This window comes from Syngnathoides biaculeatus, chromosome 9, assembly GCF_019802595.1.
Source record: "Syngnathoides biaculeatus isolate LvHL_M chromosome 9, ASM1980259v1, whole genome shotgun sequence".
Lineage (NCBI taxonomy): Eukaryota > Metazoa > Chordata > Actinopteri > Syngnathiformes > Syngnathidae > Syngnathoides > Syngnathoides biaculeatus.
Genome location: NC_084648.1, coordinates 3,803,089 through 3,820,652, shown reverse-complemented (window position 1 = coordinate 3,820,652; position 17,564 = coordinate 3,803,089). Strand labels below are relative to the sequence as shown.

Genomic DNA, 17,564 nt, shown 5'->3' with positions numbered 1-17,564 from the left:
TACACACACACACACACGCACGCGCAAACACACGTGCACACACAATCACTAAGTGTCATAGACCAGCGGCATGGGGGCAGAACCAAATGCAGGACTTCCAGGCAAAGGCATATTGTTCAGAGTGGTTTTATTCCAAAAACAGGTCAATACCAAAAGGGAGTCCAAAACGCCCAGCTCGGCAAGATCCAAAATACATGAAACGAGGTCCGATGACTATGAGGCAAACGAAGAAGCATAACAAGATCAAACTAAAATGGCACAGACTCGCTGTGACAAAGGATTGCTCTACGCTAGCCTACGCACCGTAGCGGAGTATCTCAGACTGCAGTGAAGCATGCGCAACAAACTAGCAAATGCTGATGACACATGTACCACTTAAGTATACTTAGTTCATTAGAGTCCCAAATGTGACACAGCTGTGACAGCTGTCCGAGGTGCGACTGCGCAGAGAAGTGGCCTGGCCACGCCCCTCACAGGAAGCGCCACCCACGGCCGTGGCTAGACCAAGGCCATGGCACTAAGTCTGTTCAGTAAACAGCTTCTTGATGAAGTTATTCAAGCGAATAAAACAAATAATATTTCGGCACTGCATTGTATGTGTTGTTGGTTTTTGGGCAGTTAAAAATTTAAATGGTGGTTGACTCATATATTCTTCTTCTTTTTATTATTACAGTATTATTATTATATTTTTTTCATGTTTATGGTCCGATTTAAAAAAAATAATTGGAAGTTAATCTTTATTCTAGTACTTTTTTCATTGAGTACTGTCTTATTCTTACTCAAATAAATATTTGGATCACTACTTTTTACTTGAGTCATTCAAATTGAGTTTTTCAAAAGTAACAGTACTCATGAGTATTTTTATATATTTGCCAACTCTACCTACCTCTGCCCACTGGTTATTCACACAACAAAGCCTCCTCCCTGGTAGAAGTGAAAAATAATTCATCATCAATCTAATTTGTATTTATTCATTTATGTATCCAAACATTTACTGTAGAACACAATGACTGCTACAACTAGCCATTTGATATCAGGACCCACAGTTACGAAATACATATTTGAACAGACACATACATACAAATGTGTTTTCATAAATATGAACAGAATTATTTTTGCTAAGCTTTGGCTTTAATTGCTTGTGAATTTTTTATACTGTTGATTTGGGTGCAGTCATTTTGTATCAAACTTTTAAACTTAAACAGGAGAGGCCAAACAATTATCTCCACGACATCTTTGTCTGTGAGTGTATGCATGTGCCTCTCTGCGTGCCAGCATGTTTTTGTCAACATCATGATGACTGTATATTATTGTTTCCTTAAAATATACAATTAAAACAAAACGTTACATGTTATATTGACCCATCTGTGTAGATTAATAAAGTAGGGTGGCAACAGGGGTGCTCTAAACCATACAAACGCTCCCCCTGAAATACCAAGAGTACACCAATAGCACCCCAAAGAAAATTTGACATTGATTTACTTACTTTTTACTAGTGATTGGAACAATCCATCATAAATGCATAATCAAATCTAATGATGTAAATCTGCAACAAAGCTGAGACACTGACATTATCTACTATTATTGGTACCTGGTCCAGAAATAGAACAGAATCATCCAACACATGATTTTTGAATCAAATGAGTCATAAGTCATGTTCTAGATTGTTAGATGTTGTCACGGTTAATACACTAAATGCCGGTGCAATTTTTTTCCTTTAAGAGGATGTGAAATTAATTTGCGTCTTTTTACCAAGTACACTAAATATGTCGATTATGTAAATACCAAGCGCCGTCTTCGTATTCGCCATATTTGTTACTTCGTAATAAAACCTTTAGCCATTTCTAACGCTGCATCATGTAGTGAGCCATCAAGCTATGCTTACAAACCCAAAAATGTTCTTCCATGAACTGTTGCATGTTTTGCTATTATGTTTATGTTATTTAGCAACAGTGTCTCTGTTGTGGTGAACACACAGTGACTTGATACTAGTGGCTAGTCTCTATTAGCTGCTAACGGGTTTGTGCAACGGTTTTGGGTCCATCCAGTATACCACAGCCTTCCTCCATGCACTGTGCGTAGATCCACACAACAGAGACATTTCATCGAAGGTTGGCTGTCCATTACGTTCGCTACCCTGCAAGCTAACAAGCGAGCGAGCGAGCGAGAAAAGGCGCTTGCTCGACTGCGGCAGTTGTAAAAAAAAAAAAAAAAAAAAGTCAGGGCTCTATTTAGGGCCCCATAAAGGCTTGGGTGGGCACTCCCTCCATGGATGCAAGTATATCCATGTTTAGACAGCGTATGAGCCCTCCCACCAAACAATGGCTGCAACAAAAAATGATGCATTGTTCATACAATCCCGATCAAATGTTTGAACACAGCTTTGCTGTTCAACAGCATGACAAAAATGTGTCCAAAATTTTCATTTATGATAACCTTTGTTACTTTTTGTATGTTTTGAATAAAGTTGTGCTTTCTGAGATACTCATAAGAGATACACCACAACCATGTAGGAGAAGCCTCACTTGTCTTCCCAGCAATTGCAAGGCCTTCCACTTGCGTCCCTTGTGTGAGACCAACGGAGTCGACAACCTTCGTGCAGAATCCACTTCTCCAGTTAGGTCAGTACTGAATAATGCAGACCCCCTTACATTTCTTCACCCAAACAGAAGAGCTCTTGGCCTTGTGCTCTGCCTTCACACCCATCATTCTGCTTGGGTGCGCAACAGCCTCTAAGATGACTGAATGGATACACATATGCAGACACACAAGAGCATGACTGCCTTTATTTTTTTAATACTGCATGACTGAGAAAGAAACTGGCAAACCAGACGAAAATTATAAAGTAACCCTTCTTCAGAATAACTTAATCTCATTGAAAGGTTGCTTTACATTTTGCACTGATTTGCTGCATCATACCTCAATTTTCAGCATTTTATTTGCCCGCATTGTCTGAGGCTACCACACCTTCCACATGGCATCGCCTCCGAGCTGCCTCACACCCTCCTTTCTGACCCGCACCCGCCATGCAGCTTCTCCCCACCACTTCATTCTCTACCTCTTCTCTACATCTTTTCCTCCCTCCTCTCTTCTACGTGAGCAGTTTTCTACCTCTTCTGAGAGTCACACCTCATGAATTATTTACACCTGCATCCCCGCTGGGGACTTGCGCTGCACTCCCTGACCGTTTACAGCTGAAAGAAATGCAGCCAGAGAGTATTTCCCCAAAAAGGCAAAAAAAAAATCCACCTTCTAAAATGTGCTTTTATGCTGAATACATTGACAAAGGATAAAATATGAAGAGAAACATGACTAAGTGGGGGTGATTCCTATAGTTTGATTGCTATCTTGTAGGCTCCGTGGAAGACAACCAGGATGGAGATAAAAAAGGATAACAGTGCTGAAAAATACACACCGCACAATTCAATAGCAATGTCGATAAATTGTAATTGGTACACAAATGAAAGCTTTATTAAAAGAAAATACCAAAAGAAATGTAATTTTAAGTAACCTTCGACCGGCAGATGTGTCCCGCACCACTTCTCAGAGCTGCAAAATATAACAGAAAACAGAAAATCCTGTAGACCTGCCACGCCCGACCCTGTGCCCTTTCTGCATCCTTACTCACTCTTTTGCCCAGCTGTATTTTACACCTCACAGCAATGCAATATCTATTATTCTCTCCATTCGGATATACGGTACATTTCGTTATTGACCCTGGCAGCCATCTTATAGAGAACATTCTCTATTAGCTAGAGGGAGCACTTCTGATGTACGTTAAATGTGTAAACACAAGAATAGCTTCTTAATTTGAATAACTGAGGCATAATAATGCAGCAATGGGTGGTAGCGGCATCTGCATAATTCTAATTTGGATGACTGAATTCTATAGAAAGACATAGATACATAGATTGGGATGAATTTCAAGAAGGAAAAAGTGTCAGCGCGCTATATTTCTCATACAAAGCTGCGTGTGTTGGGTAAAACCACACCCTGCTGCCTCCTGAAAGAGAGATAAATCCAATGAAGTCACCAGTGAGGTGTAAAAGGAAGGGACGAATGAACGTGCGTCTCTCACCTCCTCCCCCGCCCATTTCATTATTTTCATGAAGACCACGTGAGCAGTTTTACATAAGGTTGAAGAAGACTGCTTGATCAGTTTTTAAGCCATATTCACAATCCAGAACATCTAGTTTTAGCTCCTATGACATTTTACCCCTCAAAATAAAAATCTGAACATGTTGATTTAGATTCATTTTGCCTACATATAGTACACAAAGATGTAACAAACACCCTTTTACCTTTCTGTAGGTTATGTGTTTGCTGATGTGTTCTGGACAGCAATGTGTGGTATGTGCTCTGTTTTACGAATATCTTGATTTGTTTAACGAAAACAGTACAAGAGTAGAGAACAATGGATAAAAAAAAAAGATTTCATATACATCTCATATCATGCTATTCTTGACTCATTTGTACCTTTTTATTCAGATTTAGGTATTAAAAAGCCCCTCAAACTGTCCGTCTTTTCTCTATTATATGATGTTCAATAAACAGAGACTTCATCATTTTTTCTAATTAAATGGGCAGCACTGAAGAGGGATTTGTTAGTGCTGACCACACCCTGAATTGCTGATGTTAACGTGCCTCCCACACAGCAAACCCCCCTATCTTATCTGCACACTGAGGACCCCCTGCAATGTTATACAACATCCTTCCGTTTGTACTGACCTATTTTGTCCCAGAGTATGAAGTTTTAAAAAAAAAGATCTTAAGAGAAAATAGTTCAAATAAAACAAGGCTGATGTAATATAACCCTGAATAGGCCTGCAAATATGAAGAATTTGTAGTAGGATACAAGGTGCCTGTGATCACATTTTTAGACATCTCACCCAAGATATTTGCATTTGATACAGACTGATACAAAAAAAAATCAAGCACGCTGAATCAAGTTAATGCACAACCCTATTATGGAAATTAACTTGCTATACTGTAATACATATTTGAACATTAAGATTCATTTGAAAAAAAAAAGGTTTCTGAGAGTGATATTGAAAAGGGTGAATTGTGTTTTACGAAAAGGATGAAAGGCAGATTCACACCAGGGAAATGTTTCATTATTTTTTTAGATGTGAATGAAGAATCCGCCTTTTTTTCTTGGTTGTAACATGTTTGACCATTATAGAAGGTCATTGTGTTAAGGCTCTGAGGGAGGGCAGGGGTGATGTGAGATTAAACTGCCCACACCTGGTATGAAATGGTACCGTGAAAGGAAGGCAAAACTCCATTTTTAGTGTTTCAATGTTATGATCATACATTATATTACATTATTATGAAGTAAATACCACCCCAGCATATATGTACTCCAATTATTAGGTCCCTGAACTGGAAATTACATGAACTGATCATTGGGAAATATGACAATTCATTAAGCAAAACAAATTTATTCATATAGCACATTTCATACACAAAGTAACTGAATGTGCTTTACACAATTAAGATGATTTTGATACAGAGATAAAACATTTAAAAACAATAACAACGACAATATACACATAAAAAAAAGAAAAGTACAATTAAAAACAGTGTACAGTGCAAAAAATATTAAAATTGTAAATACTCCAAAAAGCATGAGAAAAAAAGAAGAGTTTTCAACCAGGATTGTTCACTTGCAATCAACTCGTGTGTAATTCACCATATTGCAGGACTATTCGTGTTTTCAAATTCTATAATTTATTCCGAAAGAAAAACAACATCGCTTTTAAACACTTAACACGAAGTTAACAAGAATTCATCCATCGGGTTCTATTCCTAACTATCGGTCAGTCACTCACGTTCATTGATTATAAATCAGGTAACTGCTTTTAGGAAAATTGAATTTTGAATCATGCTTGTTGTACTGTTCTTTCTCCATGTTAACGTGCGTGCTCAGTGTAGAACGCAGAATTAACAGCCAGTCAAAGTCTGTTCAAGAGCAGAGTGAAACTGTAAAACACTGAGAAGAAATATACAGCACTTGGTGAGTTGTCAACTAAACCTGTACATCAATAAAATGTATGAAAATAACAATCTAAACTAACAGTGTTCACCTATTGAAAATCTTATTCATTTATGAACAGGTATTACATTTAATAGGTAGGTTAACATAAAAATCCACACTTATAGCTCAAAAGCCAGCCTGACATCTGACATAAAGTATAATGAGCAGAGTAGCTAATAAGTAGGATATGCACGAAATCAAAATGAACGGATTTGCATTCCCATACAACATGCACCAACATAAACATCAAAGATTGGGCTCGCGCATCACAACAAACTTACAGCCAATGCTTTCTGGAGGCTAGCGTACACGAAATGATGGCCAACACTACGATAAACTTGCATGTGCGTTCTGTGGCTGCTTTGTTTACACGAGGGAAAATTCGATCTTCTCTCTAAGTGTACTCAGCATGAACGAATGGGTGCTGCCACCCAGAGGTCAGATGCGAGATTACTGATTAACGCGTGAAAATTATAATAAAATATGCAAAACAGAAAAATACCTCATGACATCTTGCAGAGAGCAAGACTTGCTGTAATTCACTTCTGTCTGTTGAGTTCTTTTAACACCATGTGTACGTCAATGTCAACGTTATGCTAATACGATATGGTCTTTATATCGATCTATCCACGCCTATGCTTAGCGCCACAACACCACAGACGTAAAAAACATAGCTCTTACTATCGGTACTAAATTTCCCATTTTCAGTAATTTCCTTCAAACGCAAACAAAGTATTTATAATTAAATTCACGTCAGTGTCTGTTTTCATGTTGTAAAGCCATCGCAGCACGTGATCACAGCTGCACCGTGACGTATTAGAATCTTAGCCAATCAGATGGCCCATGTAGCACATCGAGGTTTAACTTTTCTGTAACATTGCGCATGCGCAGTTCATTTTGAAAATGGCGGCCCTACAAGGCGGTATGGCCGACGCTGTGGAAATAAAGGACATTAAAACAGAAACACCCGTTGATGCCGTCGTCAATAACAATACGAATGACGGCAGGGTACTTTCTGCGTCCCCCGGGTCCGGTGGTTCGGTAGGAAATAACAAACCCGCGACAGGAGCTCTGGAGGAAAAGCAGACATTGCTGGCAATTCTGCAATTCCTTAAAAAGAACCAGCTATCCGAGTCTGTCGACATTTTGCGTCGTGAAGCTGGATTACCCCAGGAGTTGTTCGATTTGAAGGAGGGTGATGGGTCCTCAGGTTCTGGAGGTGCAACTGTGACTGTGGAAGGAGGAGGTCTGGATACCAACTCTCTACTCAGCCGAGTGACATCCTCCTCTGGAGCCCAGGCGCCAGTTAAAGGTACGCTGGAACTTTGTACATGGAGAATACTTTGAATGTTTTTTTTCCTCATTAATCTACTAAACGATAAAAGGTGTGATGTAATATTTTATACTTGTTGTTTTTGCAAGCCCCTTAAATATTTTGGCATTATGCGCATTCCTTTTGCCTTCAAAGGGGATATCTTGTGCCGTTTGTTTTCTCTGTACAGCACAGGAAGTGATTGGAAGTGATCCATCAATTTTCCTTACGGCTTTTTTTAGTCGGGAGAACATGCAAACCCCACACAGGCGAGGCCGGATTTGAAACCAGATCCTCAGAACTGTGAGACGGATGTGCAAACCAGTTTTCCACACTCATGTCACTCACAATCGGATACGATGTTTCAAAAATGTCAACTCTGCTTTTAATGTAATAAAAATGTCACCATCTTATCATGGCCCCTTTTAGAAGCCAACGTTGTCCTCCAATTACTACAATTGTGTTGTACCATATCGTGAACACTTACAGAATTAGTTGAGCCTTTATAATAATAGAAGGACAATAGTTATATCTGAGTGGCACGGTGGCTCAGATGGTAAAGTGTTTGCCTCACAGTTCCGAGGACTTGGATTCAATCCCGTGTGGGGTTTGCATGTTTTCCCCGTGCCTATGTGGGTTTTCTCCGGGCACTCCGGTTTCCTCCCACATCCCAAAAACATGCAACATTAATTGGACATTCTAAATTGCCCCCTCAGTGTGATTGTGAGTGCGAATCTTAGTTTCTATTTGCCCTGAGATTGGCTGGCGACCAGTTCAGGGTGTACCCTGCTCCCTGCCTGTTGACAGTCGTGAGGATAAGCGGCAAAGAAAATGGCTGGATGGATAGTTATGTCTAATATTCTGCCACTTCAAAGCTAATAATACCCAGTTTTGAATGACACGGTCTCTTTCTCTTTTAACAACAGTGTAGAATTGCCCAGCATTATATTCAGAGCTAGTTGCAATAGTTTCAGTACCTTACTTAGCTACATGAGTAGCTAGAAATCCTGCTCAGGGTCTTGGCTGACTTCAAGCAAAAGCCAGACTACACCCTAGCTCCAGGGCACATGTAGAGACACAACCATTCACTGTCACATTCACTCTGTCACCAAATGGGGCTTAAAGCCACACTGCCTGCAATCAAAGGCAAATATACCACAACACCATAAATAACTGTAGGCATATATATAAATATATAAATACAGTATACAACTGTGTGTGCACGTGTGTATACAATACAGTATAAACATATTCACTGTATTGTGATGTGAATAATGAATTGCTAACTTGTTTTTCAGCGCCACCTGCAGAGGACCAGCCAGATGTTAGCGTGGTTTTGTCTGCTTACAGTCAGCAGGGAGACCCAGCTCTCTACGAGGTTTATTACAGCGGATTGAAAAAGTTTATAGAAACGGTTTTGGACTGTCATAGAGCAGAGCTGTCCCAGGTTTTTTACCCACTGTTTGTGCACATGTACCTAGAGCTGGTATACAACAACCATGAGAATGTGGCCAAGGCATTCTTTGAAAAGTGAGTTTCCTTGATAAGATTTTGTTCCTCTGCTCGCTAGCTAATTAATAACCTGCTGCCACTCCGTTTCAGGTTCAGCGGGGATCAAGAGTGTTATTATAGAGAAGACCTTCAAGTGTTGTCAGGTTTGACAAAGAAGGAGCACTTGAGAGGCAATGAGACTCTACTCGACTTTCGCACTAGCAAGTTTGTCCTGCGCATCTCTCGCGACTCGTACCAATTGCTCAAGAGGCACCTGCAGGAGCGGCAGAATAACCAGATCTGGAATATCATCCAGGAGCATCTCTACATTGACATCTTTGATGGGATGCCACGCAGCAAGAGCCAGATTGATGCAATGTCTGGCAGTCTGGCGGGAGAGGGCAAAAGAGAGGCTAATAAGGCAAAGGTTAGCGTGCTGTGCATAACACATAAAAGACAATCATTAAAACAGTATTAATAAATCATAAAAAATTATCATGAATATATGCAAGAGCCCCATTTACAATGGCATTTAGCCTATAAGAGGGGAAGCGTTTTATTCCCTCTTGTTGTAGATCAGTGAATCGATGTGAGAAAGGAGCCCAATTGAAATTTTTGAGCAACCAGTATGAAGGCACAGCTGGAACATTGAAATTGTACTGTCCTGGTCACAGCGTGCAAAGAACCGTAGTTTGCTAACAGTCAGTAGTTCATGAAAAAGTAATGTTTCTTTCATCTTGTCCCATTAGGGGTCGCCACAGTGTGCCATCTCAGATGAATGCTCATATTTGTTTGGCACAGTTTTTACACCGGATGCCCTTCCTGACACATCCTCTCTCGGGGAGTGGAGACCCCAGTGAGATACGAACTCACAACCCCTGGTTTACCAAACCAATGCTCTAATCACTGAGTTATGGGACCTCTAAGTCAGTAGTTCATCCATTGACTATAAATAACACTTACAGAATGATTGGTTTCTCTTGTGCCATTTAGTCATCTCCCCCGGTTCAATATACATCATTTTAGAGCTGGCTCGGGTCCCCCTCCATATCTCTCTCCTCCCGTACACATTCAGCTCCACATCGGGTGGTAAGCTCCTCGCGATCTGTAACGCTTCACGGTTTGTAGCTACTGCAGTTTGTTGTGACTTGATTTTTAGCTATTCGTGGTTTCTAGCTCTTCACGCTTTGTAGCTTCTTGCGGTTTAGTTTGTAGCTCTTGTTTCACTTCAAAATTTAGGTCTTTGCAATCTGTAGCTCCTTGCGATTTGTTGCACCTCAGCATTTGCAATTCCTTGCAATTTTAGATACTAGATGTTTGTAGCTCTTTGTGGTTTTTAGCTCCTCACGATCAGGTTCCTCACGGCTTGTAGCATCGGCGACAAGCGGTAAAAGCTTAACAGCGACAATGTTCCTAAAAATGTTGCCTTTCTCTGGATACGGCTATTGTCAGAAAGCTGCAGCGCCGGCATATATCAAGTGAAGATAATCTAAAGAATGTCACTGCTAAGAACACAGACAGTCCACAGTGGGTTTCCATGTAGCAAAATTAACATTACCGGTACATGACAAAAAAGGGTGGAAAAGTACAAGTTAATGAGAAAGTTAATTGAGCTGTTGTAACAAGCTGCCAACTCACAGATGCCTCTTTCATCTCCCTCCTTGTAAAGGTGTATTATGGATTGCTTAAAGAACCAGAAATTGAACTACCACTTGATGATGAGGACGAGGAAGCAGAGAACGAAGAGGGTAAACCCAAGAAAAAGAAACCCAAAAAGGACAGCATGGGCTCCAAGAGCAAGAAGCAGGATCCCAATGCACCTTCACAAACAAGGTATAGATTTACATGGATCTGTTTTTATACATAGACAGATGGACTTGATAGAACTGATGCTGGACCTTCATGCAAGCCTTGTAAAATTCCTGAAAACCGTGCTGTTTTCTTAGGATACCTCTTCCAGAATTAAAGGATTCGGATAAACTGGACAAGATCATGTACATGAAAGAAGCAACCAAGAGAATCCGACTGGGACCAGATAACCTCCCTTCCATTTGTTTCTACTCTTTTCTCAATGCATACCAGGTCTTAACCTTTACTCACTTTTAAATTAGATTGAGAGATTTCAAGTGGAGTAAATGTGAACTCAAACGTTCTGTTACATTTTTACCTGCAGGGTTTAACAGCTGTAGACTTCACAGATGATTCCAGTTTAATTGCAGGAGGCTTTGCTGACTCCTCGGTCAGAGTGTGGAGTGTCACTCCGAAAAAGCTGCGCAAAGTCAAGTCCGCAGCAGGTATAGGAAATAAACAAGAGTATAGTACTCTACTAAGGCATAAAATATTTATGGCCCGCCAAATCCTCAGTGAAAAACCGAGAGCAAGATTCATAATAGCTGAAAGGAGAACATTTCATCTGTGTCCATAGTCTTCTGGGTTCCAGGGAACAAAATTAAATAATATATCCTCAGTAACAAACGTAATATATACAATGTCAACATTTTGATTGCTATAAATTACCTTACCTCAGATCCAAGCAGAAGAATGTTACCTACACTACATACAAGTAGAATAGTGTTCACCTTAAATTATATTACATTAGACAGCCTTAAAAGAAATGTTTTTATGACAAATGACAAGTTCTTTCCATTTTTCATGATCCAATGAATGTGAGGATTTTTTTTTGTGTACTTCTGACCAATTACTCTATATTATTTTCAATGAGCATTAGTCAGGATAAGCAGTTAACAGAATTGATGGATGGCAGCATTGTGAAAAAATTGGTTAACACATCTGTCTCTCAGTCCTGAGGACTCGTTCAAACCCAGCCTCACCTGTGTGGAGTTTGCATGTTCTCCGTGGGTTTTCTCTAGTTTCCTCCCACATTCAATAAACATGCATGCTAGGTTAATTGAAGACTAAATTTTCAGTGGGTGTGACTGATTGTTTGTATGTGGTTTGCATTTGGCTGGCGACCAGTTCAGAGTCTACCCCGCCTCTTGCCCAGAGTCAGCTGGGATAGGCTCCAGCATCCTTGCAACGCTTGTGAGGATAAGCGATACAGAAACTGGATGGATGGAAGTAATGTGTGCAGTGGGGCTAACTTGGTGTCATCTCTTTCTTGCTTAAGACCTAAATCTGATTGATAAAGAGTCAGATGATGTGCTGGAAAGGATCATGGATGAAAAGACAGCCAGTGAGTCCAAACTCCTGTACGGGCACGGTGGTCCTGTGTATGGTATCAGCTTCAGCCCAGACAGGTAAAAAAAACATCAGTTCTCCACCCTGTACTTTATGGCTCACATGTTCTTCTGAGTCAGTTGTTTCAGCATTAAACACATAAACAATATGTCATCAATGGTCAATGCAGAAATGATGGGCATGTACTTTTAGAAACTACCTGCTGTCGAGTTCTGAAGATGGAACAGTAAGGCTGTGGAGTCTCCAAACCTTCACTTGTTTGGTGGGCTACAAAGGCCACAACTACCCTGTGTGGGACACCCAGTTTTCTCCCCATGGGTACTATTTTGTCTCCGGGGGACATGACAGAGTTGCCCGGTAAGAATTGTGGACACTTGTCTGCCTCACCAATTTTGAAGACCAATTGTGTTTGTGTGACACTTTGAAAAAGGCACCAGGATCCACCTATTTATGTACCGGTACTTAAAATGCCACTCTCCAGTACTTAAGTCCATACACTTTGTATGCTGAAGGAAACACATTGTTCACACTCAAGGATCATGCAAAGGTAAAATCATGTACCATAGTATGAACATTTATCCGTACATCCTAAACTACGGTACTTCAGCAAACATGAGAAAAAAAACAACAGTAACACATTCTTTCTTAGGAAATTCCATCATTAAAAGAGAGTCCCTAATAATGTGCACAGATTTTGTTGACAACATGGCTGCGAAAAGAGACGCAAACTCAGGGTTACCAACATAGCGATTTGATTGGTATATTTAATGACTTTTCTCCATTTTATCCATGGGGGACCCAATTTTTCAATCATCTTGAGAGCACAAATGTGTCTTTTGGTCTGATTCAGCCATCAGCATATAGCAACTAGTGAGTTTAATTTGCGCTAAGCAACAAATAGCATGAGCAGAATCAGTTTGCCATTGCTGTCCATATAAGAAAGGAACCCGCTGGAAGGCAATTACTGAATCAATCTTGCAGTCAATTGACAAATACTTGGTATCCACAGGATGAAATATCTTCCATCTCTCTTCTTTAGTCTTTGGGTTACAGACCATTATCAGCCTCTGCGGATGTTCGCTGGTCACCTGGCTGACATCACTTGCACCCGCTTCCACCCCAACTCTAATTATGTGGCCACAGGGTCATCTGATCGTACAATCCGTTTGTGGGATGTCCTGAATGGGAATTGTGTTCGCATTTTCACTGGTCACAAGGTGAGAACTGTTAACGTTATTACTTAAAATTTGCATCTGTTTTAATGTAATAAATCATTGGGCCTCATTTGCTAATAGTGTAGGAATGTTCTCAAGCTGTTGTTGAGCTGGTATGCAGTCACAGTTATTTCTTTGTACCATCGTTGGTATGTTAATGAATCAGAATTCATTCTATGTCACCCGTTTTTGCTTGTAATTATCTACATAAACTGCTATGAGTTATCGGCACATTTATTATTCTTTTTGTGAATGATTGTTGTCTCAATACATTGTGTATCTTTAATAATGTTTGACGTATTTAATCCTGTATTATGTTTGGGTATGTATGGTCTGAGGATGTTCTGAGTTTATTTGCAGACTATGAGCAAAAACAAGTATACAAACATATTGTAACATGTCAATGTGTGTCAATGGTGTATACTCACAATGACTGTGCATATGGACAGTTAGCGAATGAGGCCTAATGATGTTCACAGAAGGTAATGAGGTGAACAGAGACAAGTCTTAACATCTTTGTACTGGATCTTCTAGGGTCCGATCCATGCTTTGTCATTCTCTCCCAACGGGAAGTTTTTGGCTTCGGGGGCCACAGATGCCAGAGTTCTTCTTTGGGACATTGGTCACGGACTCATGATTGGAGAGCTCAAAGGCCATACAGATACCATCTACTCTCTCAAGTTCAGCAGGGATGGTGAAATTCTTGCCTCTGGTGTGTGCTTCACTGTAGTTTTGTAGACTTTTTCATGCTCTATTCAACCACTTCAAAATGGTTTCTATATTGAAGCTGTTTTAGTGTAATGAAGTGTTAGAACCTGCATACATGGAGTGACAAAAGCTCATCTGTAAAAAAAAAAAAAAAAAAATCACTGTTGGGGGTCACTCTGCAGTCAGAATATGTTTATGGGTTCAATGCCCTGTTCAAGAATGAATAAAGGTTCTACATTGTATGTTTACACCCCTATTCAAGTATCTTGTGTCTTCCAGGCTCCATGGATAACACAGTTCGCCTGTGGGATGCTGTGAAAGCATTTGATGATTTGGAGACTGATGACTTTACTGCAACTACAGGACATGTTCATTTACAAGATAACTCGCAGGAGCTTCTGCTTGGCTGCTACACAACTAAATCCTCACCTGTTCTGCATCTTCACTTCACCCGCAGAAATCTGCTGTTGGCAGCAGGGGGCTACAATCCGTGAGATTTTCTCGTGAATTAAGCTTGAAATTATTTTTTTTCCACAAGTAACTGATATTTTTGGAATGTGTGAACGTCTAATAATGATTTATTTAATGCTTGTCAACTCGTATTACACTTGTGATGTGAGATCATAATTTAAATTGTCAGAATATGGTGCCATTCTAACTAATAATCATGTTCGAAATATTTACAAGTGTACAGTGCCGTGAAAAAGTATTTGATTTCTGTTTTTTGGGGGGGCATAGTTATCACACAGAACAGTTTCAAATCATCAAACCACTTTCAATATTAAACAACCCAAGGAAACGCAAAATACAGATTTCAAATGATAATTCTATTTATTAAAGCACAAAAAAAAAAAAAAATCAAAACCTCTCTGTGTACCACAAAATCCTGACTGAGAACGTCTGACCATCAGTTCATGCTCTCAAACTCAAGCAATCTTCGATCATGCACCAGGACAACAATCCGAAACATAAAAGCAAGTCCACCTCTAAATGGCTAAAATAAATAAATAAATGAAAATTAAGATTTTGGTCAAGACAGAGTCCAGATTTAAATCCAATGAAATCTAATTCCAATTAACTTCTTTTGAAACTGCATTTTGTATTTCTTTGGGTTGTCTCTAAGTGATATTCAAATTGGTTTGATGATTTGAAATCTTTGTGTGATCGATATGCAAAAAAATAAATAAAAATCAGTAAGGGGCAAATACTGCTTCATGGCATTGTAGCTCTACATCTGGCTGCCACCTTTTTATTATAGTCATTTTATAGTTGAACATGTAAATAAAACAATTTTTTTAAAGTTTTGGGCAGAAATGGTCTTTATTGTTAACATTGGGAAACCAAACACTTATTATATTCCAAGCACATCCAGTTGCCTTCTTCACTCCTAGCAGGTAGAAATCAAATAGAGTACATCTGTAAAGGAGACAAGCACAATACACATCACTGAAATAAACGTGTATTAGTGCAATGGGACTGTTAATGTGTGAGGTACTCTGTTTATTTACTTTACTTATCAGCGACTGCGGCTTGTTTCTTCGGTTTCAATTTGAAGAAAAGCACTATTGCTGCTATGCTGGCATATGTGGCCAAAACGCACTTTGAAAAGATAAGTTAACAATGAAACAAATGCGGATATTAAAAAAAGTTTTTACTACAGAATATACTTAGTTGGTGTTGACTTACATTTCTCCTGCCTACTAATGTGTAAGCGTTGAAGTACTTTGCAAACCCAGTGAACTGGTGCTGAGATCCTGCGTCATGCCCTCCCATGATGATTTGTGAACCTACGTCAGGATGGAGGCATTAATAAGTTGTATCATTTGATAATTACACTTCATTGAATACAAGTAGACATTTAAAACAACTTAATGCAGTACTGTATGTACATATAAAGGTGACATTTCTTTAATATGGACTTTGAGAAGGCGTTCGACCGTGTCCCTCTGGGAGTCCTGCGGGTGGGTTCTTCGGGAGTATGGGGTACCAAACCCCGTGATGCGGGCTGTTCGGTCCCTGCATGATCCCTGTCAGAGTTTAGTCCGCATTGCCGGAAGTAAGTCGGACTCGTTTCCGGTTGGACTCCGCCAAGGCTGCACTTTGTCATTGATTTTGTTCACAACTTTTATGGACAGAATTTCTAGGCGCAATCGAGACATAGAGGGTGTCTGGTTTGGTGCCCACAGCATTGCATCTCTCCACTTTGCAAATGATGCAGTTCTGCTGGCTTCATCAAGCTGTGATTCCCAATGCTCGCTGGAGCGGTTCCCAATTGAGTATTAAGCGGCTGAGATGAGAATCAGCACCTCCAAATCTGAGACCACGGTCTTCAGTCGGAAAGGGATTGTGTGCCCTCCCTGGGTCGGCAATAAGATCCTGCCCCAAGTGGAGAAGGTCAAGTATCTTGGGGTCTTGTTCACGAGTAAGGGAAAAATGGAGCAGGAGATCGACTGGCGGCTTGGTGCAGCGTCTGCAGTGATGCGGACTTTGTATCGGTTCGTTGTGGTAAAGAGGGAGCCAAGTCAAAAGGCGAAGCTCTCAATTTATGAGTATCTACATTTGTACCCTCACCTATGGTCACGAGCTGTGGGTCGTGACTGAAAGAACAAGGTCGCGGATACAAGCAGCCTAAATGAGTTTCCTCTGCAGGGTCTCCAGGCTCTACCTTAGATATTGGGTGAGAAGCTAGGTCACCGGGATGGGCTCAGTGTCGAGTCGCTGCTCTTCTGCATTGAGAGGAGCCAGATGAGATGGCTGAGGCATTTGATCCGGATGGCTCCCGGACACCTCCCTAGTAACGTGTTCCTGGCGTGTCCCACCGGAAAGAGACCCTGGGGGTGACCCAGGACACGCTGGAGAGACTACGTCTCTAGGCTAGTCTGGCAACGCCTCCAGATCCCTCCGGAAGAGCTGGATGAAGTGGCTGGGTATCCCGACTCAAGCTACTGCCCCCCACGATCCGACCCGGAAAAGCAGTAAAAGATGGATGGATTTCCTTAATGCAGTATAAGTTTGAAGAAATACAATAGTTAAACATGTCTGGGCCTGATGTACAGTACACACTAAATGAAATTCTGCTACATAAAATTCTAGAACCTTTGGTACTGTCTACTTACATAATCGTTATCAAAGATCCCATGTCACTTCAATACGACTGGAGTAATAAACCATACCAAAGGCATTGAAATGTCTTCATGAAGTTTTTTCTACGCCTGTTGTTATACAGTCCTTTACTTCTTGTAATACTGTTTGTGGGCCAAGAGTCTGACATTGACGTTTGGTCACTCTTTCGCTCGTTAGCTTATTATGCTAACTTTGAGCCATTTACAATGCGTTACCATTACCTTCGCCTGCGTTCAATTCTGTGAGCAAAATGTGACATTGAAATTTAAGTATGTCAAATGACTATGCAGCGGTTATCAGCACCCATTCCGACGTAAGTAACTACAAATCTGTATTCTTACCTTGAACACAAGACACTTCAGGAGATTGCGTTTGACTTGCTTGTGCTTGTGCCCTTCAATGGAGGTCTTGAGGCTCGGACCGAAAGGAAGTCCCACCTACTTTCTATTGGAAAACTATTCCCATTGGGTAAAAGTAATAA

At 40.5% G+C, this 17,564-nt stretch overlaps 2 protein-coding genes and 1 long non-coding RNA gene across 3 annotated transcripts; 1 reads left to right on the top strand and 2 right to left on the bottom strand.

Annotated features, from left to right (window-relative positions):
• Positions 1-4,615: 4,615 nt before the first annotated feature.
• LOC133505774 (uncharacterized) lies at positions 4,616-8,478 on the bottom strand. The gene is made up of 3 exons (XR_009796334.1): positions 8,327-8,478; positions 7,206-7,360; positions 4,616-5,992 (listed from the first exon to the last, which is right to left on the bottom strand). It is a non-coding gene; the product is annotated as an uncharacterized LOC133505774 (long non-coding RNA).
• Positions 6,543-15,260, top strand: taf5 (TAF5 RNA polymerase II, TATA box binding protein (TBP)-associated factor). The gene is made up of 11 exons (XM_061829212.1): positions 6,543-7,349; positions 8,648-8,879; positions 8,952-9,267; positions 10,510-10,673; positions 10,787-10,922; positions 11,014-11,134; positions 11,968-12,097; positions 12,231-12,395; positions 13,078-13,255; positions 13,787-13,964; positions 14,240-15,260. Exons 1-11 carry the CDS (start codon positions 6,941-6,943, stop codon positions 14,452-14,454), a joined length of 2,244 nt encoding a protein of 747 aa, XP_061685196.1. The 5' UTR covers positions 6,543-6,940; the 3' UTR covers positions 14,455-15,260.
• On the bottom strand, positions 15,244-17,560 carry atp5md (ATP synthase membrane subunit k). The gene is made up of 4 exons (XM_061829214.1): positions 17,425-17,560; positions 15,647-15,747; positions 15,469-15,559; positions 15,244-15,376 (listed from the first exon to the last, which is right to left on the bottom strand). Exons 2-3 carry the CDS (start codon positions 15,731-15,733, stop codon positions 15,470-15,472), a joined length of 177 nt encoding a protein of 58 aa, XP_061685198.1. The 5' UTR covers positions 15,734-15,747; positions 17,425-17,560; the 3' UTR covers positions 15,244-15,376; position 15,469.
• Positions 17,561-17,564: the final 4 nt, after the last annotated feature.

Excerpts from the sequence above, each read along its gene's own strand:
- taf5 (XM_061829212.1), top strand. The coding sequence starts at position 6,941 with ATGGCGGCCCTACAAGGCGGTATGGCCGACGCTGTGGAAATAAAGGAC. Across the intron at positions 9,268-10,509 it reads GAGAGGCTAATAAGGCAAAG|GTGTATTATGGATTGCTTAA; the intron begins GTTAGCGTGCTG and ends CTCCTTGTAAAG. Across the intron at positions 10,674-10,786 it reads AATGCACCTTCACAAACAAG|GATACCTCTTCCAGAATTAA; the intron begins GTATAGATTTAC and ends CTGTTTTCTTAG.
- atp5md (XM_061829214.1), bottom strand. The coding sequence starts at position 15,733 with ATGGGAGGGCATGACGCAGGATCTCAGCACCAGTTCACTGGGTTTGCA. Across the intron at positions 15,560-15,646 it reads CATTAGTAGGCAGGAGAAAT|TGCGTTTTGGCCACATATGC; the intron begins GTAAGTCAACAC and ends ATCTTTTCAAAG.